Source organism: Saccostrea echinata, unplaced genomic scaffold (genome assembly GCF_033153115.1).
Source record: "Saccostrea echinata isolate AGI-Se365-2 ecotype Australia unplaced genomic scaffold, CSIRO_AGI_Sech_v1 ptg000036l, whole genome shotgun sequence".
In the NCBI taxonomy this organism is placed as follows: domain Eukaryota; kingdom Metazoa; phylum Mollusca; class Bivalvia; order Ostreida; family Ostreidae; genus Saccostrea; species Saccostrea echinata.
The window spans coordinates 4,952,490-4,973,353 of NW_026889785.1; the positions used below are offsets into that span (position 1 = coordinate 4,952,490).

The 20,864-nt window shown below is 34.6% G+C and overlaps 1 protein-coding gene and 1 non-coding gene across 2 annotated transcripts; both read right to left on the minus strand.

Annotated features, from left to right (window-relative positions):
- Positions 1-1,023: 1,023 nt before the first annotated feature.
- LOC133199917 (uncharacterized) lies at positions 1,024-19,679 on the minus strand. Its single transcript, XM_061335720.1, has 4 exons — positions 19,233-19,679; positions 18,884-19,099; positions 18,307-18,555; positions 1,024-1,650 (listed from the first exon to the last, which is right to left on the minus strand). Exons 1-4 carry the CDS (start codon positions 19,677-19,679, stop codon positions 1,024-1,026), a joined length of 1,539 nt encoding a protein of 512 aa, XP_061191704.1.
- On the minus strand, positions 5,143-5,216 carry Trnat-cgu (transfer RNA threonine (anticodon CGU)). The gene has a single exon. It is a non-coding gene; the product is annotated as a tRNA-Thr (tRNA).
- Positions 19,680-20,864: the final 1,185 nt, after the last annotated feature.

A 20,864-nucleotide genomic window follows, 5' to 3' on the forward strand; every position in this document is an offset into this window, starting at 1 on the left:
ACCCATTCATATCTTCTAGACAAAGAAAATCAACCTGAATGTGTATCTTGCGATTGTGCAACAACTATATATCATATTCTTTTGAAATATTCTGAATTCTCGCCTATACGAAAGAGATTTTTTAATAATGTGCAAACAGTGCATGATGTTTTTACAAACGTTAATCCTTGTACAATTGTAAAACATGATTTAATGTACATATTTTTATTAGTGTTTTTTGTAATTTTCAATTTAACTGTTATTTATTTTTAAATTTCATGTCCGTCAAATTGCACGTTAAATGTCAAGGACTGCAACCCCCTTGGCACGCTAAAGGTCGTTTCTCTGGTTTTCGAAAAAGAGTAGGCTCATTGGGGGCCACCAGAGAAACCCCAAAACTGTCAAAATCGTTCCTAGAATATTGAAATTCATACCGCCGAAATATGGCCGAATTATTGCATATTCGGCGTAAAACAATAATAATCAATTAAGGCCTCTTCATTTATACCCGGCTATGTCTAAATTATCTTTGTCAAATAAATGTGTTTTAATAGATACAATATGCATTGAAACTGGTCCTTAGAATCAGTCCTTTCCTTTCGACATGGAAGGTTTGGAACACCATAATCATATCTTATCTCCTCTTCTGCTTTTATGTTGCAAATAGTGTCCAGTGACGCTTCCATTATATGGCATGGCCGTAGGAACCGGAGGGGGGGGGGGCACGGTGGGCTATAGAAAACATAACTACTACATGCTTGTGCCCCCTCAATAAAAACGGCTTATGGCTTTTTTTTTTTTTTTTTTTTTTTTTTTGCTTGTCAACGGTTTTTGGTAGTTGATAGTGCCCCTTCAACTGAAAATGTGTGGCTGTGCTGACATTTCATCACGAGCTTCTGCTGCGCAGCATCATTTACATATCTACCATGCTGTGGTGTGTGGCATATCTACCATGCTGTTATGGATGTGTGGCTTATCTACCATGCTGTGGTGTGTGGCATATCTACCATGCTGTTATGGATGTGTGGCTTATCTACCATGCTGTTATGGATGTGTGGCATATCTACCATGCTGTAATAAGTGCGTGGCATATCTACCATGCTGTAATGAGTGTGTGTCATATCTACCATGCTGTAATGAGTGTGTGGCATATCTACCATGCTGTAATGAGTGTGTGGCATATCTACCATGCTGTAATGAGTGTGTGGCATATCTACCATGCTGTAATGAGTGTGTGGCATATCTACCATGCTGTAATGAGTGCGTGGCATATCTACCATGCTGTAATGAGTGTGTGGCATATCTACCATGCAGTAATGAGTTTATGGCATATCTACCATACTGTAATGAGTGTGTGGCATATCTACCATACTGTAATGGGTGTGTGGCATATCTACCATACTGTAATGAGTGCGTGGCATATCTACCATGCTGTAATGAGTGTGTGGCATATCTATCATGCAGTAATGAGTGCGTGGCATATCTACCATACTGTAATGAGTGCGTGGCATATCTACCATGCTGTAATGGGTGTGTGGCATATCTACCATGCTGTAATGGGTGTGTGGCATATCTACCATACTGTAATGAGTGTGTGGCATATCTTCCATACTGTAATGAATACTTGGCATATCTATCGTACTGAAATGAGTGTGTGGCATATCTACCATGCTGTGGTGTGTGGCATATCTAACATGCTGTTATGGATGTGTGGCTTATCTACCATGCTGTGGTGTGTGGCATATCTACCATGCAGTACCGAGTGCGTTGCATATCTACCATGCTGTAATGAGTGTGTGGCATATCTATCATGCTGTGGTGTGTATGTGGTATATCTGCCATTCTTTGGTGAGTTTTGCGTCTAAGCAGAATGTTTTATTTTTTATTTTTTTTTAAATATTAAATATTTATAAATGAATAAATATTAATTCATTTACTTTAAAATGTAAATAAAGTTTCTATTGATTTTAATTCATTCGTTATCAATAGATTATATATGCATTAAATGACTTTCATTTTACCAAAAATGAACAAAACTCTTTTGTTACTAATTCTAAGCAAAAATTGAGATATTCCCCTTTAAATATGACGCTAAAATTCAATACTGAGGAAGTCATGTGGCAGTGCCTATTCGTGTGTTATTGATAAAGTCAATTAATGTAAATACGTAACTTTTTAACTAATTATAAACATATAAATTAAAAGTTTCTTTTCAATTTCTTGAATTATATTTTTAAACAAATTTCCACAAAATAAAAGACTAAAACAAAGAAAATAGGCATCTAATTGATTTTGTTTCTGCAGTTGATGGTGTTTATAATGTTACTCCAGAAGCTGAGTAGGCAAACTTGATGTCGATGTTGTAAGAGCAGATGAAGATGCATAAGCAGTCGGTCTAATGAAACTTCCTGCTCTAGGAGCGGATTTCATGAAATCACTTTCCTCGCCTTTCTCTTCTATGTTCGCTTCAGTTTCCAGGTCTCGAGATTCTCTTTTTCAGTTCAATAGTCATTTCTGTGTTAACAAAAGCACTTTTATTTTCTGTAATTTCACATTTTAAAGACAACTGCTTGTTTCCTTTCTAGTTTTGCGTGATCTTTTGTATACTTTTATGGAAGCCTTCAGGGCCTGGGCCTTTGCTCACCTCTTGGTTGCGATCGATGACAGACTTTGGCTTGAAGATTTTGAGGATCGTGAGGCGTGCGACACATTTTCTTGAAACTAGATCTTGCATGTTTAGGATCAGTTTCTTCAACGTTCAGTATTCTGTAGCCCCTTAATGTCATGTTAAAATGTTTCATTTCCTGATTACTGTGCTCAGAATGATGTCTTTAAGAATTTTTAGTCGGTTGTGCACTGTGACTCTATATTAAGTTACACGTTTTGTTGTCACCATGTAAATTTATTAGTTCTTCTACTGATGTTTCTTTCACACTCTTTAATCTCAAGTACACTCAAACGTTTCGCATTTTGTTTAGGCAAAAAGAACTTCATGGATGTTTAAACTGTTAAAAACATTTTCTGTCATTGCAATTTTTCGGTGTATTCTTAATTCTAAGTGATGATCTGTCAAATTTACAGCCTCTTCAGTTTTCAACTGTTTTCAGATTTTCAGATTTTAAGGAATCGGATCCTGGATCTTATTGATCACCCACTCATTGTGATCTGTGAGATGTCATGTCAAGGTGATGAAGGCATTCACAGTAGGACAGTTGTAGGCTTTGTACTGTACTGTTCCAAAGACAGCAGTATTACCTATATTGTATTGTATTTTACTGTAGTAATTAATTGATAAAATGCTGAAAAGTACAAAATAAAATTACAAGAAAATGTTGTGAAGTAATATACATCAAATACCTTTTCACTTAAGACAATAACTGTGTTCCTTACTTTTTTCTTAGATCAAGCATAAGTGGATTATAACCTAAGATTGAAATCTTTCTTTCTCAAATTATTCAACATTAAATAAATTGCTAACTCATCAATTTTTTTAAGCTCACATTTCAGACAAATGTACTTATAATTAAACGCAGGTAAAAGTTTGCTACAGCAACCACCTGCTTACAGGCATAAAAATGATAATACATCTTAATTTTCAGAAATTATGTATTAAATGATTCAAAGCATTACATTAAAAATACTACACACAACTTATCTAAACATATAGACAGTTGACGGTAGCTCAATCGGTAGAGCGCTCGCTCCGTGATCGGGAGGTCTTGAGTTCGAATCTCGACCACGACTGACCTATGTCGATTTTATTATTTGTATTATTTGGTACACAGTATAAATGATCTGAAGGCAGAATTGCTGCGTGCTTGGTTTGATGTGCCATTATTTTATATCCAACGACTATATTCAAGCCTCCCACGCCGATGCAGGCAGGTGTTGGTCCAAAAAGTAGATATTACAAAGTATTAAACATTTACCATATCATAGAAGAAGTGAGTGTTCATTTAAAGTTTTGTTTGTATCAAAGAAAACATTGGCGGCCATTAAAAAAGTTGACTCATTTATGGCACTATGCTGTATTCTCTCTATCTCTCTCCTTGATTATGTACGGCAGTATAATTAAAATACCTAGTCGCTTAAATACCTTACTTCAATTACAATAACTTAAGTAATTAAAATCTGTAGTCACTCAAAACATCTGTAAAATACCTTTCAACAACTGTACACTGCTTTGGATTCTCATGAGATACTTCCCTTAACAGATGCCGTACATCTCTCTATATAGATCAAGCACCCGTATGTAAACATGCGTAACTAGGTCATAGCAATACCCAAATAAAACTGGTATAATTTAAATGGAAATACCGATACAGGCCCGTAGCAACAGTTTCAACATTCAACAGGGGGCTACTTCCGAAATAATCTGACAAGTCAAAAAAAGAAAGAAAAACCTAAATTGACCAAAAGTGGGGGATGGCAACTTTCCAAAATTATCTGACAACTGACAAGCAAGAAAAGATTATTTTATTGTCCGAATGCTCGACCTTAAAACATCAAAAAGTGGGAGGAGGGTGGATTCAAAGAAAAATTTACTACAATTTACTAGCAAAATAGTATACTAAAAAAAGTGGGGAAGGGGGTCCTGCCCCCCCCCCCCCCATACCCGCGTTCTACGGGCCTGAGATACGATGATATTTCTTTAAAATACATGACATTGTAACTGAAATCAGTACTGAGTCTAAGTACAGGATAATTATAGATTTTTCATACAAATAATGTCGAAATCGGGGTCGGGATTGCAATATAAAAACGTGATTTCCCAGTAAAGTCAAAACACACGTCTTCAAAGAATGTGTTATTGTTTGCTCGTTTGTCGTTTAACGTCCGTCTTTTCAATGTCTTCTTTGTAGCTGCATGTCAGAATTTTTCCCACACAGCCTCTAATTGATTGATTGTATGTTGTTTTACGTCCCATTCGAGAATTTTTCACTCATATAGAGACGTCACCATATACCGGTGAAGCTTCAAATTTTGACCTTTACTCGGCACTCAGGGCCATTGAGCAGTGAGGGATCTTTATCGTGCCAACGCCTGCCGTGACACGGGGCCTCGGTTTTTAAGGTCTCATCCGAAGGACCCGCAACTTTCACTTCAAAGTGCCGAGCGCATGGCGATGAAACAGTTGCTACCCATTTTTTATCGACTTAGGTCAGTCGCGGCCGAGATTCGAACTCGCGACCTCCCGATCACGAAGCGAGCGCTCTACCGACTGAGCTACCGTGAACGGTCAGCCTTTAATTGAAATTATAAATAATTTGGTAAACTTCAAAGAAACCAAAACAAATGTTTGTACAGACTCCAAGATATATATCATATTAAGACAATAACTGATATTACAAGTGCATCTTCACCTATTAACCTTGATATCTTTATCAAAAACATATTCGTGTATATAGTAGAATAAGACAACTTGAGAGAAAGATGTTTAATACCCTGTTACTCATTATTATGCCTGAATGAATTTTAGACCTGAGAACTCTATTTTTTAATTCCTTTCTCGCTCCAATTTAATGGCGTTGCTAAGGTTGCCGCCTTCAAAAAGGATGGTAATCTCCGATCACATGTTTGAATATTGTTGCCCCCAATGCATATCGGTTTTACATGTTCAAAATCCCAATATGTGGCATTTAGTTTTCCATTTGAAGTTTGCATTAATATTTTAATTATTTACAAATTACAAAAAAAACATAGGTAATCAGAGATTACAGAGCTCACCTCAACGAATGTTGTCTTTAAGTAAGGCAAAGTTCCACAATAAACTAATAATCTAGGAGTGTGCATCCCTAGATGCAACATTTATGCAGTTTTGGTCTGATAGGGCTTGCAGTTACTTGGGAATAGACTTATCCAAAAACTTAAAACTAGTCACTCATCCAGAAAATGTAAGTCAAATCCAGCATCCGAAGCAAGTTTTGAGGTTGTTCGTCCCTTGATGCACCATCCATGCAAGTTTGGTTTAGATAGGCCATATAGCTACTTGGAAATGAGATCTGCTCCAAAAACTTTAACCTGGTTACTCATTCGGAAAATGTAGGTCAGATCCAGCATCCGAAGCAAGTCCAGTAGTGTTAATCCTTAGATGTATCATCCGTGCAAGTTTGGTCAATAAAGGGTTTACAGTTACTTGGAAATGACATCTGCTCCAAAAACTTTAACCTGATCACTCATCCGGAAAATATAGGTCAGATCCAACATTCGAAGCAAGTCCAGTAGTGTGCATCCTTAGATGTATCATCCATGCAAGTTTGGTCAATATAGGGCTTATAGATACTTGGAAATGACATCTGCTCCAAAAACTTTAACCTGGTCACTCATCCGGAAAATATAGGTCAGATCCAGCATCCGAAGCAAGTCCAGTAGTGTGCATCATTAGATGTATCACGCATGGAAGTTTGGTCAATATAGGGCTTATAGTTACTTGGAAATGACATCTGCTCCAAAAACCTTAACCTGGTCACTCATCCGGAAAATGTAGGTCAGATCCAGCATCCGAAGCAAGTTCAGTAGTGTGCATCCTTAGATGTTACTTGGAAATGAGACCTGCTCCAAAAAATTTAACCTGCTCCAAATACTTTAACCTGCTCCAAAAACAGTAACCTGTTAATTCTTTAGCTGAAATTGCAGCATCTGAAACCTTGACTGGTACAATGAAACACTCTAGAAGCATCCTCCATGCATCTCTGACTAATATAGGCCATAGAAATACTTGAAAAGAAAACTGCTCCAAAAACCTTAACCTGGGACGCCGACATCGCCGCCGACGGTATTACATAAGCTCCCCCAACTTCGTTGAGGTGAGCTAAAAAATGAAATCAATTGCTAATTATGCCTGGTATATTCAAAACATATTGAACATGAATATAACTTAACATGTGTATTACACGTGTACATAAATAAACATATAAAGATGATAATCAGACGGATGTACTGGTATTATTCGAAATGCATCTTTAATATCTGAAATAACCATAAGAGACCCTTTCCAAACTGATGTACCAGTGTCAACTGAATCATAATAGACTTTTGAGCACTCTTTAGGAATATTTGAATTGACTGAACCCTGGGCTGGAAAAGAAAGATCATGAATGATTCTAAATTTATTTGGTTCAGATTTAAGGTAACCCCCACTGGAGAAGTTTTAAAATGTGGTAGGGATGGATGTGTAAATGGGCCTGAAATTCTTTGCCACCTTAAACCTGCATTAATACAGTCAATAACAATATCTGGGTGTTCATAGGCTGATTAAAGATTATGAGCAGGATGAATGGAAGAGGTCTAGACACACCCTAAACGTGTGTCTACAGTATGTTAAAGTAGGTCATATCTCTGTCTGTTTGCTTGTTTTTATATGATTACATGGTTTTGGATTTTTTTAGTATCAAGAGCTCAAGAGAAATTGATTCATCCTAAAAATACACATAAAAGAAAATTTTGATTTTATATGTTAAAAACTGTGCAAAAATTGTTTAATTTTGTAGAGATTTGTAAACAAAATATGTCAATTTAAATTCAAAACAATCATACTGTAGATTCGTAAATTAACAACAAAATCAATCAATGCATGATTAAATAAATGTTTGTCCTTTTTTTTAAATGAATAGAGAAGCCATAAATGTTTAAAAAGGCAATTACACAGTAATACGTAAAATACAGCTTCTTGAAAAGAAGAAAAAAATACATATTCATCAGTTGTAACAATATATAATACCGAATTTTATTTCCGTTGTGGTTTCAATAACTTAAAGACATCTTCAACTGAACACGAAGTTAATGCCTCTGTGGTCAATCCGACGTCCTCTTTGAACATGATTTTTACAATACATACATTGGTCAGTATCACGGCTGCCGATCGCTCTAACTCATGTTGCCAAAATACAAGAAAAAGAGCTCAACTCCGAAACGAATACAAAAAGTCCTTTCAACGCATATCCAGAAGGTTACATTAAAGCTCAACACTACTCGAAAAAAGCATTGTCTGCCATATTTCCGTTTCATCGCCGATATCTCTACAACCCCTTTACAAGACGCACACCTCTTAAAAGTTTAACGTTTTCACTGGAGAGGTCTAACCAGTGTGGATCTGTTTATCTTGCATTGCCGTGTTTCTCGGTGGCGATGAAATCATCAAATTTTACGTACTTCTTCCGAGCCAGGAGAAAGGTACTATCACTCAAAGATTTTCATTTGGTTTTTCTGATGGAACAGGAAATATTTTATCTTGTTTTCTGTTATTTTGGATACCTGTTGTTCTTCTACAATACAAAGATGGGGTTTTTTGTATTAAGAGAACTTTTTGCTGATTTGCTGAAAACATTGAACAAGGGTTCCGTTGTTTGTATGGGTAAATTTGCTGGCTAAGAAGGTCGAAGTACATCATTATGGAAGACAGATGGTCATAACTCTGATGTTTGTAAAGTTGTACTTTGATATCTCTACTTGAGTTTGATCAGAATCTGAGTTCTGCATATCAGAGGTAGAGATTTCATCTTGAAAATCTCGATTTTATTCCAGATTTTCTGAAGGTTTCTTTTTCTTATCCCCAGAAGAATTTTTTAAGTACATCTAAATCTTCGTTGTTTCTCATTTAAGACATTTGATGCCATTCTTCAGTTTTGGAGAACTGCAGGAATGACCGTTACATTTTTTTTGGGCAACCCTCATTTGCAGATATGATATGGTTCTAAGCAAGAAGCACATTGTCCAGCCTATGATCTTGAACAGATTTGTAATTTCGGAGCTGATCAGAAATTATTTTTTATTTTCATGAATTTCTTTCAATTCGGTCATTTTTGATTGTGGGGTAATTGATGAACTAGCAGTTTGGATCTTATCTGGGACATTACTTGTTGGTATCTGTTAACCTTCCAGGTCTGTTTCTCTTTTTAATTATATACCAAAAACTTTATGAGTATGCTTGCATATGTTCCTTGACTATAATCAGCACAGTTGCGCGTTAAAGATGGCGATATAAGTTTTCTTGCATTTGACTACACGGTGTGATTTTTGGCAGGTTTGGTAATTATTTTCTATTGAATAATTTTTTTTTTAAATTATCATAAAGTTTTTTTTCTTTTACTTGTAAAACATTTAAATCTGAAATACTGAAACTATTTTCATGACAGTCATTAAATTTAATGTCTTCTTCGATGGTTAGGTGTAGGTTTTCTTAGTGAAATGTTAAAAAAAGAGAGATCGTTTTCACTATGGAGTAACGTTTCTACAAGCAAATATACTCTGCGATTTTGCTTTACTTCAATATTAAAATTTTTCATAAAAAGTTTGGTAAGATCTGAAATACATTTTTTTTTCGAAATGTAGCTAACAGTCACGGTAGTTCAGTCGGCAGAACGCTCGCTCCGTGATCGGAAAGTCGTGAGTTCGAATCTCGATTGGGACGTTTGTTTCTATATTGTTTAACGTCCCTCTGGAGAATTTTTCACTCATATGGAGACGCCACCACTTGCCGGTGGAGAGTGCAAATTTTGTCCTATACTCGGCACTTACAGCCATTGAGCAGTGAAGGATCTTTTTTGTGCCAGCACCTACTGCGACACGGGACATCAGTTTATACGGTCTCATCCGAAGGACCGGTCTCCACGTCCCAGAGAAGCATCATGCATTGTCCGATCTTACGATTGCTACTCCTAAGTTTAAATTCACTTTCAGTCGTGTTGGGGAGTCTTTTAAAGCAGCATTTGAAGTGGCATTTTGCATTGATTGGCATTATCAAACACATTAGCAATAGTGTGACTATGCAGATCGTTGTTGTATCCCTTTACGTTCCGACTGTTAAATGTCAGTTTAATCCCCTTTTGCCAAACTGTTTGGCTTAATTTGAAACCCAAGTCTCACTTCGGAAGTACTTGATCTTCATAGTACATCCTAGGAAATAGGTCTCATTTACCAGTTTGTGAATATATTTCGAGTTTTATCGATCACAAACGGTAATGTTAGTAACAAAGATAGGGCAGGGATAGGTTAAACTAGCAAAATTGATTAAAGTGTATTTCAGTGAATGACAATTTACAATTGCCAAGGAGTATATGACTAACCAAAGCATCCCACTGGCCACAAAGAAAATTTAAGCATTAAAAAATTACCTTCGCAAGAAAGCTTTAGGGAATAAAATTTTCAGGGTTTTTTTGGGGGGCTAAAAAAATTGCCTCATCGATATCAGCCAGTGTTCTATGATTAAAATGTACGGTCTCCAAAATAAAATAAAACTTGCATGGCTGATACATCTAAGGATGCACAATACTGGACTTGCTTCAGATGTGGATTTGACTTACTTTTTGCAGATGAGTTACCATGTTAAAGTTTTTGAAGTAGGTCCATTACCATGATACTGGGAATTCAATCCTAACCAGATAACCGAAATAAGGTGAGCATTCAAAACAATATTTTAGAAAAAATCATTTTTAAGACTGTTCAATGTCAAGTTAAACTCCTGCAAATCCAACAAATGTGTTATCCCAACCTGTTGTGGTATCAGAGATGTCATTTTTTATTAGGTCAAATAAATGCATTATTTCTTTAAAGATCTTCTTCTCTGCTCCTGGGTATTAAACAAACAATGCATAGTTATGAAAAGGAAAGGTACCTATTCCAAAATTGTGAATTTCACGGTCCGTGAGTAAGGGGTTCTGGTGATATGGCGGGGCTGTAATGATTATATTGAGAAAATGCATTGATTCTTTGAAAATCTCTGCTCCTGTGTATGAAGCAAACAAACCAAATATGTAGTTATGATGTGCAAGGGCGCCTCTTTCAAAATTGCGATTTCATGACCCTTGCGTCAGGGGTTCTTGTGTGAGGGTAGGGCTCTATATTGATTATATAGTGAAAATCCACGCAGGCGACAATTTTTGTTTTGTTTAGGAATACTTTGTGGCACTCAGTTCCAAACGTTTAATAATTCATACATAATTAAAAGTAAAATAAAAGTGAAAAATCATTTTGTTGATGCATACTTTTTTCTTCAAGGCATTTTCGACCGCCGAAATATGGCTGAAATATTGCCGACTCGGCGTAAAACAACAATAATCAATCAATCAAGGCATTTTCGGATTTGAGGTTTTCCTCCAGTGCCATAACTCTGTCCTTGTTAATGAGAGGAAAATCTATGTTGAGTTCTTTAGCTCCTGTGTCATCTTCATGCTCTTCTTTCTCAATAAGTTGATGATTAGTTGTACACATTATTTGTATTTACATAGTCTACATATTGAATCAATAACGACCTGGATATGTAATGATATGCTTTGAATGCTTTGGGGAGCCTTAACATAGCTCCGTATAGCACCAACTGCTGCGATGTTATTCAAATCCTTTAGATTTGTTCCTGATGATGCCGGACAAGGGAAACTCAATAGGTTATTTAGAGGTAAGCATCACACCTAGATTTACGAGAAAATCTCTAATTTTGAGTACGGTTGGTTCTGGCACGCAAAACTAAATGTAGGTGGAAAAGACACATAAAGACTTTGTAAATAAATAATGCAACGAAAGGCATCTTCTAGAATATCGTAGACTTCATCATTCACCCGAGAGCTTTGGCTAGAAAAATGCAGAAAGTAGTTCAGTATTGAAAATTTTAAGGGCTTTCAGAAAGATTTGAACCAGGTGGTACTTGAACAAAAATAGGAGGTACCGTGTGGCGAACACCGAAGGCGTGATCCTGCTAATGGGGTCCGGTGGCATCCCCCCGGAAAATTATGAATTTTTGAAGCAATTTCCTAGTTTCTAGACACAAAGTATGCTGATATCAGTGTTATTTTTATGGTCTATACATGTGAAGTTAAGCACTGGATGGGTGGAAATACATATATAAATTAGTTATTTGAACAGAGTAACATAGATTTAGGTAAAACTTCTAAGTTCTATTCTGTATTTGTTTATTTATATGTACAATGAAATTTTGCAAGGTTTTAGTTATAAGAGTTATGTTTTAATTTTAAATAGAAAAAAAAAATTCCAATCATCTTTAATCATATCATTACTACATATCATTATCGTCACTATAATCATTTTCTTCCAAAATCCTTTTCACTGTTATTAAATATGTCAGACTCCTCCATACATTTTCCAAGGAAAAAAAAAAGCTTTGGCTGCAGCTTCGTTTCTTAGATGCTTACATCTCATAATGTCCCCTGTGATTTCGGTCTTGATCGAAGAATCTGCTGTTAAAATCTTAAACGTTACATCTTGTTGACCTTGTAAAGTGACAGCCTCTAAAGACTCGTTTATGTTTATTAAATCTTATAAAATATACAACTTCAGTTTTCTGAAGAATAACCGACAAACATGCGCTGATTATGTATTCAGACTTTGATTATGTATTCAGACTTAATTTCAGGATGAAAAAACGAATGACTCTGATTATCTATGATATTCAAGAAAAATGAATCATCCTTCATTTATCCACTGGAATTGCCGAGGTTTTAGAGTCAATTTTAATGAATTATCTTTACTTATTCAGGACCATTGCCCGGTAGCTATATGTTTACAAGAAACACATTTGAAAGAAACAGATAAGATTAGCATTAAAAACTATAGTATTTATAACTATTATGCTCAGACTGATAGGGCATCTGGTGGTACATCTATAGCAATTAACAATAAATACATTCACAGCCAAATAAATTTGAAAACTAATCTTAAGGCAGTAGCTGTACGCCTTTCCCTTGATAAATCAATTACCCTTTGTTCTGTATATGTACCCCCACACTATCAATTACAACCTTTAGACCTTACAAAATTAACAACTCCCTGCTCCATTTCTGATTGTCGGTGACTTTAATGCCCATAATCCGCTATGGGGTAGCGACAAAATCACAGATAAAGGGAAAATAATTGAAAACGCAATATTGCATCATAATCTTTGTATCCTTAATGACGGCTCAAACAGTTACTTGCATCCGGGTAATGGTTCATATTCTTCAATAGATATCAGTTTAGTAGATCCTTCTTTACTCCTAGATCTATGTTGGTCAGTGCATGATGATTTATGCGGGAGTGATCATTTCCCAATTATTCTTAAAGTATTCAAACCCTCCGAAAATAACAATGTTCAAAACTGGAAATTAAACAAAGCTGACTGGAATAAATTTGAAAACTTGTGTTTACAGAATATTTCGGTTGAAAAATTTGAAAACCATCCTGATCCTATTCAAAATTTTACTGAAATACTATTAAATATTGCAAATGAATGTATACCTAAAACCTCGGCAAATTCTACTAGAACTAAAAAGCCATGGTTTACAGAAGAATGCGATGAAGCGATAGAAGCTCGCAAGAAAGCAGAAAGATTATTTAATAGATTACCTACATCAACAAATTTACGCAACTTCCGTGTATTTAGAGCAAAAGCCCGCAGAACTATTAATTTTAGCAAAACAAGGTCCTGGAAAAAGTTTGTTTCCAACCTTAATACACATACCCCTATCAATAAAGTTTGGAATGCAATAAGAAAAATAAAAGGAAAAGGTCCTGAAAAATATCAACATCTTAATATTGGAAATCAAATTATTACTGATAAGAAGGAAATATCTAATGAAATAGGTAATACAATTTCTAATAACTCCTCGACAAACAACATGAGTCCTTATTTTATAACATATAAAAATACACAAGAAAAGAAAACATTAGATTTTACATCTGAAAACAAAGAATGTTATAATGAATCATTTACGTTTGAAGAGTTGCAAAAATCTTTAGATAAATCTCACGATACAGCCGTAGGACCAGATCAAATCCATTATCAATTAATTAAACATCTTCCTAGAGAGAGTAAAGAGTGTCTTCTGCACATTTTTAATACAATCTGGGAAGGAGGTCAATTCCCACCTTCCTGGACTCAAGCCACAATAATTCCTATTCCAAAACCTGGAAAGGACCATGCAGACCCTAATAATTATCGACCAATTGCATTAACAAGCTGTTTATGTAAAACCATGGAACGGATGATCAATGAACGCTTAATATGGTTTCTTGAAACAAATAACATTCTTACAAATATACAATGTGGTTTTAGAAAAAAACGAAGTACAACTGACCAGCTAGTTAGACTGGAAACCTATATTCGAAATGCTTTTGTTAAAAAAGAGCATGCTGTATCTATATTTTTTGACTTAGAAAAAGCATACGATACTACATGGAAATATGGTATTTTAAAAGATCTTTATGATATTGGTCTCAAAGGAAATTTACCTAATTTTATTAAGGACTTTTTAAATGATAGAACTTTTAAAGTGCGATTAGGATCTACAGTTTCAGACAATTTCGAACAAGAAATGGGTGTACCACAAGGAAGTATCCTTTCAGTCACTTTATTCAGTTTAAAAATAAATAGTTTAGCTGAAGTACTTAAAAATGATATGCATGGTAGCTTATATGTTGATGACTTTGTTTTGTGTTTCAAGTCTAAAAATATGAATTACATTGAGCGGCGATTACAATCATGCTTAAACAAAATTCAAAATTGGGCCGATAGTAATGGTTTTAAATTTTCACAGAGTAAAACAGCATGTGTGCATTTTTGCTTAAAACGGAAAATCCATGATGATCCACAATTGCTATTAAACGGAACTCCAATTAAAGTAGTTAAAGAAATAAAATTTTTAGGTGTCATCTTTAATAATAAACTCTCCTTTATTCCACACATAAAGATGCTTAAAGAGAAATGCTCAAAAGCACTAGATATTATTAAAGTTATAGCAAACACAAAATGGGGAGCTGATAAAAGTACCCTACTTAAACTACGCAGCACAGTTAAGGCTACAAAAAGGGGGCGGAGCCTAATTTGTACGGGAAAAATTAACTATGACATCATACAAAACCAACAATTCCTAAAATTACCACAAAATGAGGTGATTTACTATTTTAATCTTTAGGAGACCATCAAACTACATCAAAACTTACTATAACATGCTGTTTTGTCGTTAGTTAAATCCCACATAACAAGGTATAAATAAGTCACTGATCGCAATGCACTTGTCGATGTGACGTCATTTCGTAAAACTTGACGCAGTTTGTATGCAGTTAGAGGCGGGTCAAGTAATATTTTTTCAACGAAAAATGTATTCTTTAAAATATTATTTACAGATATTTCATAGGCCATTAACTTGGATTTAATGTCTTCTTTACGATTTTATTAAAATATTTTTCGTAAATTTTTTCGTATATTTCCTTTTTAATTGACACTGCCGTATATTTGTATGCAAGTACATCAGAGGGTAATGTGAGGGTCTTAATAAATCGATCTAGTGCAAGGGCATACACTCAATGGATCATAGTAAGCTTTTACAAATCAACTCTAGAAGTATTAAGGTATCTGAAAAGTGCTGCGATCCTGATGAAATCTTGAAAATAATTTAATTATATCTATATTTAATGCCATTGACCAGCAAAAAATACAGCATTCGGTCATACAAATACGATTTTAAAAATGAAATAGCAGAATCTAGGTAGGATGGCAGCACTTTTCAGAAACTACAATGCGTGTTGAAAATATTTTTAAACTAAACTTAGAATTTTAACTTGGTTATGCCCTTGCACTAGTGAGATTCAAAGGTGACCTCAATACCGCAAGTAAATGTGGTTAAATCACGTGACTGCCGCATCACGTGTCAAGTCTAAATATAAAATCTAATCCTCCTCAATATGTAGATATCAACCATAATTACAATTGTCCGATATAAGTAATGTACTAAAAAAAATCGCCATCCTGATTATGAATATATTTTTAATCACAAATCGAAGTACTGAAAGTACTGAGAGACGGAGGCTGTCCATTCTGGGGCGTTTAATTATGGCACCTAAGCAAGGTTGATTTTATACTTTTGATAAGAGCATCCTGTCAAACTCATTCTGTTATATAACCATATAAAAGTGCTCTGTTCCTCAATTCAGGGAAGCTTGTAACACCGTTTGTATAGTTTCTGTGTGCAAGGAATCCTACATTAGATCAAATAGAATTTTAACATTTTGCAGAAATATTGACCACATACAAATTTTGACACAGACCTTGAACCAAATCACCTTGTGCTTCATAAAGTCAGATAACGAGTGTACACCATGTTATGACCTGCATATAAAATTAACAAAGATGGACACGCAGGGTGATTCCATTTATCCTTTCCTCTGCTTTAGGGATATATCGCTAAATATTCATAATAACAAAATAACATATAAAATAATCCAAAATTTATTTGACATTTCCGACAAAATAAAACAATGCTTTTTTTAAATACAAAAACTTGAACACAGTTTGGCACCATTAAGGATTTGAATTGTTGAGCACCATAGTAACAGATGAAAAGAATAAATGCAGGTTTTTTTTTCTAATGCAATGGGAAGATGACATGATTTCATGGAATAAACTGGAATACGTATCTAGACTAAAGAGAATATGACATTTACAAAATACAAGAGTTTCAATGCACATTTAAGTAATATAGGTGTCTGACACAATATGATACAAGCCTTGTCTGAATTCATCAAATTTTATAAACATGAAGTAAGAATGTTTTCAATTACTGTTAAGCTCTATATCTTTGGAAGGATTCTTTTTTTCAAGATTTGACTTTCCAATGGAAAAAAAATAACATTACCTAAGCTAAGTAATGTAAGAATAATGGTCCAAATTATCAAGAAACTTATGGGAGTAAAAGTCAAATATTTACATAGGAAATATATCAGCAACTTTGAAACATTCTCCACTAAGCTAAAAGGTCACACTGGTTAAAGTCAACTTACATCTAACAGATCTGACTAGAGTTCACCTACATGGAAAAGAAATTGACAATAAAGATATTATCAAAATATGATTAAGCAAGCCAACTGGTTGCTAAATATATGTGCTAATTTAGCAAGAAAACACACAATATACAAGCATATTACAGATAACAAATGAACAATGATGCCAGCTAGAGCCTACTTTATCCAGGTAAAACCCAATTTGATAAAAACTGGAAGAATCAGCAAAACAAATTATCAATAAATGTTTAAAAATGTGTTTAACTTTTACAAATGGCAAAATACATAGCACAATTTAGTCCAAAAAGCTGATATGCAAGGTAAAGCATCTGACGTCTTAAAAACAAAATAATACTGAATTTTTGTTATGCTACGTTTATGCCATGACAATGAAATATATGAGGGCAGAAATATGGCAAAGGCTTACACACATCAAATGTATATATAGGAAAAAACCATACCAATAAGGAAAAATTGCATTGCATGAGTATTTCACAAAACTTTGGCAGGGAAAAAATCCCATGGCATCAAATTATTCAAACACACAAAAAAAAACTATCCTAACTATAGTATACTATGATACAAAACTTGTAAAAATAATAATAAAGTACAACATATACTACAATGTCCTGTATTGGCAAGATTAAGAAAGAAAAATCTTTGCAGATGAACAAAACCAAAATCAATGCTACATGAAATCCTTAGAGCTATGCAAGGCAAAACAATATCAATGTGCATAAAAGTAACACTAAGCAGATCATAAGGCATTAAATCATGATATGAAAACGATTTCCATATACTGTTTTTAATATTAACACATCAAAGGCTGACAATATTGAATCGCCTTCAGTCTGACAAGGGAAAAAAGCTTTATGTACACAAGCGCAAAATATCTTGAGCATCATGCACTGTCACAGCAATTATGTAGGGCAAAAAGCTGTAGCATTCAAATGCAAAGAAGAAATAATATAAAGGGAAAATAGACAATTCTCTATAAAAGTAAAAAAAAAAAAAATGAAGTACAGCTTTGCAATGAATTTTAAAATTGAAAAAATGTGTCATTCTTAATTTTGTCTGTACATAAATCATAGATCAAGGAATTATCTACAAGTGTAACACAAATACAAAGGAACAATCTAAATGCAACATTTCATACCGTCAGCATTGCTGCAAGTGACAATTGCTGTTCAGGAGCCTTGAAATGATATGAAAAATTTTTATGTTTTGATCAATATCAGGTGACAAGATGTAAAAGTGAATCCCTGAGTTATCTGTAAAAATGGCACATATATTTACCACACATTTACTATTGAAAATACCAAAGTGGATCATTACAATACTTGTATGTTTCACAATTTGTAAATCTCTGATGCTAAAAAAACATGGAAATGATATTCACATGCATTTGTAAAAAGACCAAATGAATGAAAAATAGCAGTAACTTTGAAGTTTCACAAGTAGAATAGAAACCTTCTATAATCATTGGTGTTTTGACACAATAGTAGGCGAGTCATTTATACCCGCAACATAGCTTTACATTTCAAGGATGTCAAAAGAGTTTACATTTGATCCAGTCAATTTGACTTGAACCTTGAACGGCAATTTCGTGATCAAGAATTCTTCCAGATCTGCATCAGTTTCCATAGTTCCTTCGTCCTCTCTTAAACTGAACTCTAATTTCAGCAAACCCAATTCAAATTTTACATCTTTCAAACCTTTCGTCTCGTCTCTGATACACATTTCCACGTCCTGTTCAAGTATCGCCAAAGCCTCTACTTGGCCTGTCACATCAACTTCACGGGGAGCAACAGTCTGAAAAGTATGATGGATATTTTAAGCTACAGAATTTAACTGTAATTTGCAAGGTAGTTTTAATAATTTGCTAGAAAGGAACTGAGCAATGTTAAGGACAATCCTTTACAAAACAAGCAAGTTATATTCTGAACAACAATACTACTACCTTCCATTAGTGAACCTAAGAAAATACACAATTTCCAAAAATTATATATGCTTTAAACAAAAACATGAACTAAAACATTTTACCGATTATACTGGTGTTGATGCTTCAACATTGCTTCCTTTTATTCATAAAAATATATATTCAACTTGAGTTTTCCATTATTTAATACTTGTATGCTACCTTGATTAAAGAGTTCCTTGTCGTGTTCAGTGATTTCTTCTTTTGCCACTCAGACACGACACAATGACAAATTTCAACGAAGTCTTGCACTTTAAGCTGGCTTTCTGCCAAATCCCTCCAGAGTGTTACCTCCATTGTGTTTCCGTGTTCTTCTAAGGTGATGGTTCGAATTTTTGTCTCCTTTTGCCCAACTTGAACAAACTTAACTGCTTCATCCTAAAAAATAATATACACAATAGATTATAGAAATATGTTCAAATAAAAGCAAAACATGTACATGTGAGTAAATGGAAAATATGAATGCTTTCAATTTCTGCACTACTAGAGGGAACAAACTTCTAATATTTACCCGAATTATCTGGCCCTGAATAGTTACGATGTCACGCAGAGGGGAGTCCATGGCTTCCCTCAGCGTCTTGGAGGGAGATGGAGGCATGATGAGAAGTGTTGCCTTTTGAATTTGTCCATCAGGCAGTTCTAGAGCAGATGCACTTATGACTTTTGAGTGCCCTGAAAGCACTACTCTCTTTCCTTTCACCAGAAAGTTCCTGAGTTGAAGGGTTCTTCCTTCCTTTATTTTGTTAAATTGCGTCTCATCACTCAGAGTAGCCAACATTGCATCTGTTGAATCAGCAATGCTAAAGTTTAGCATGCTTCCTGGCACTCCATTGCTTCCTGTGAATTTTGCTGTGTGGCCAACTTTAGCAACTTTCACAACCAACTTCCCCAGTGGGTAGGTTACCGTCTCCTTGGTTTTGCTTTCCTCACTCAGTTCTTTCAGAGATTTTTCTTGCATCTGAATTAAGAAAATATGTTTTTATAGATAACTGGCAAGAAATTTGACACAAGATGAAGTCATTAATAATCAGTAGATTGAAAATAAACAACCACTTTAATAACATTAACCTTTGCTTTAGTTTTATATGGGATACTAATTAAATCTGAAGACTTTATGTTCTGTTATTGCACAATTACCGAATAAATATGTCTCACAATGCAACATAAAATGAAACACTACAAAAATGAAACACTACAGGAAAAAGAAAAAAAGTAAAGAAAAGCTGTCTTAGACTAACATTCTAGGGGAAATATGGAAATTCTTAAAATAGTACCCATGATCAGTGTGTACATCTATTCTAAAAGCCAATAAATATGAAATTTTCATGAAACAGTATAGAAAAAAATCATTGTTTCCCATTAATTCAGAGGCAAATAAGCAATAATTGGTTTGTGGTCCGAGTAATAAGATTCTAAGGTGGCACAAGAAACATCTGAATTCGACACATATGTAGTATAAATATGATCTAAGCATGTTCCATAGTCTCTTGTATAACTATGCATAATTTGTCTCAGCTTTGTTTTTTGTATAAATGCGGAAAGTTGTTTTTGGGAAAAATAGTCAATATTTGTATCTCCCATGATCAAAATTGGAATGTCTGCCTCAGGTAACTGCATAATTGATATCAGGTATTGGCAAAAATTAGAGATGCTTGCTTTTTTCGGGGGACAGTAAATAAACACAAGGTTTAGTGCACATTCCTTGTAACCTAAAGTTACAATTACAGTTTCTATGCCACATAAAATAAAATTTCTTGGGTTATTCAACTCAATTTGGGAATATAGCACCATTCCAGTGCATAGGCGTTCTAATTCATTTGAAACATCTGCATCAAAACGATACATGTTGAAACCAGGCAACTGAAAATCTTCATCTCTGTCTTTATGCATAAGCCTAGATTCTGAGAATGCTATAATGTTTCCTAAAATCAAATTTTTGTCAGCATAGACATCTTTCATGTGAAGGTGCAAGGACCTGCAGTTTTGATATATGATTTTCATATCTGATGCAATATTTCCCAATATTGGTAAGCATGTCCTCAACACAGCATTGTCTCTCAACCGCTGCATTTCACTGATAACGTTGCCAGATGCTGCTATCTTCTGTTCATTCAAAGACAGTATGAACAAGTTCTGTATCTTG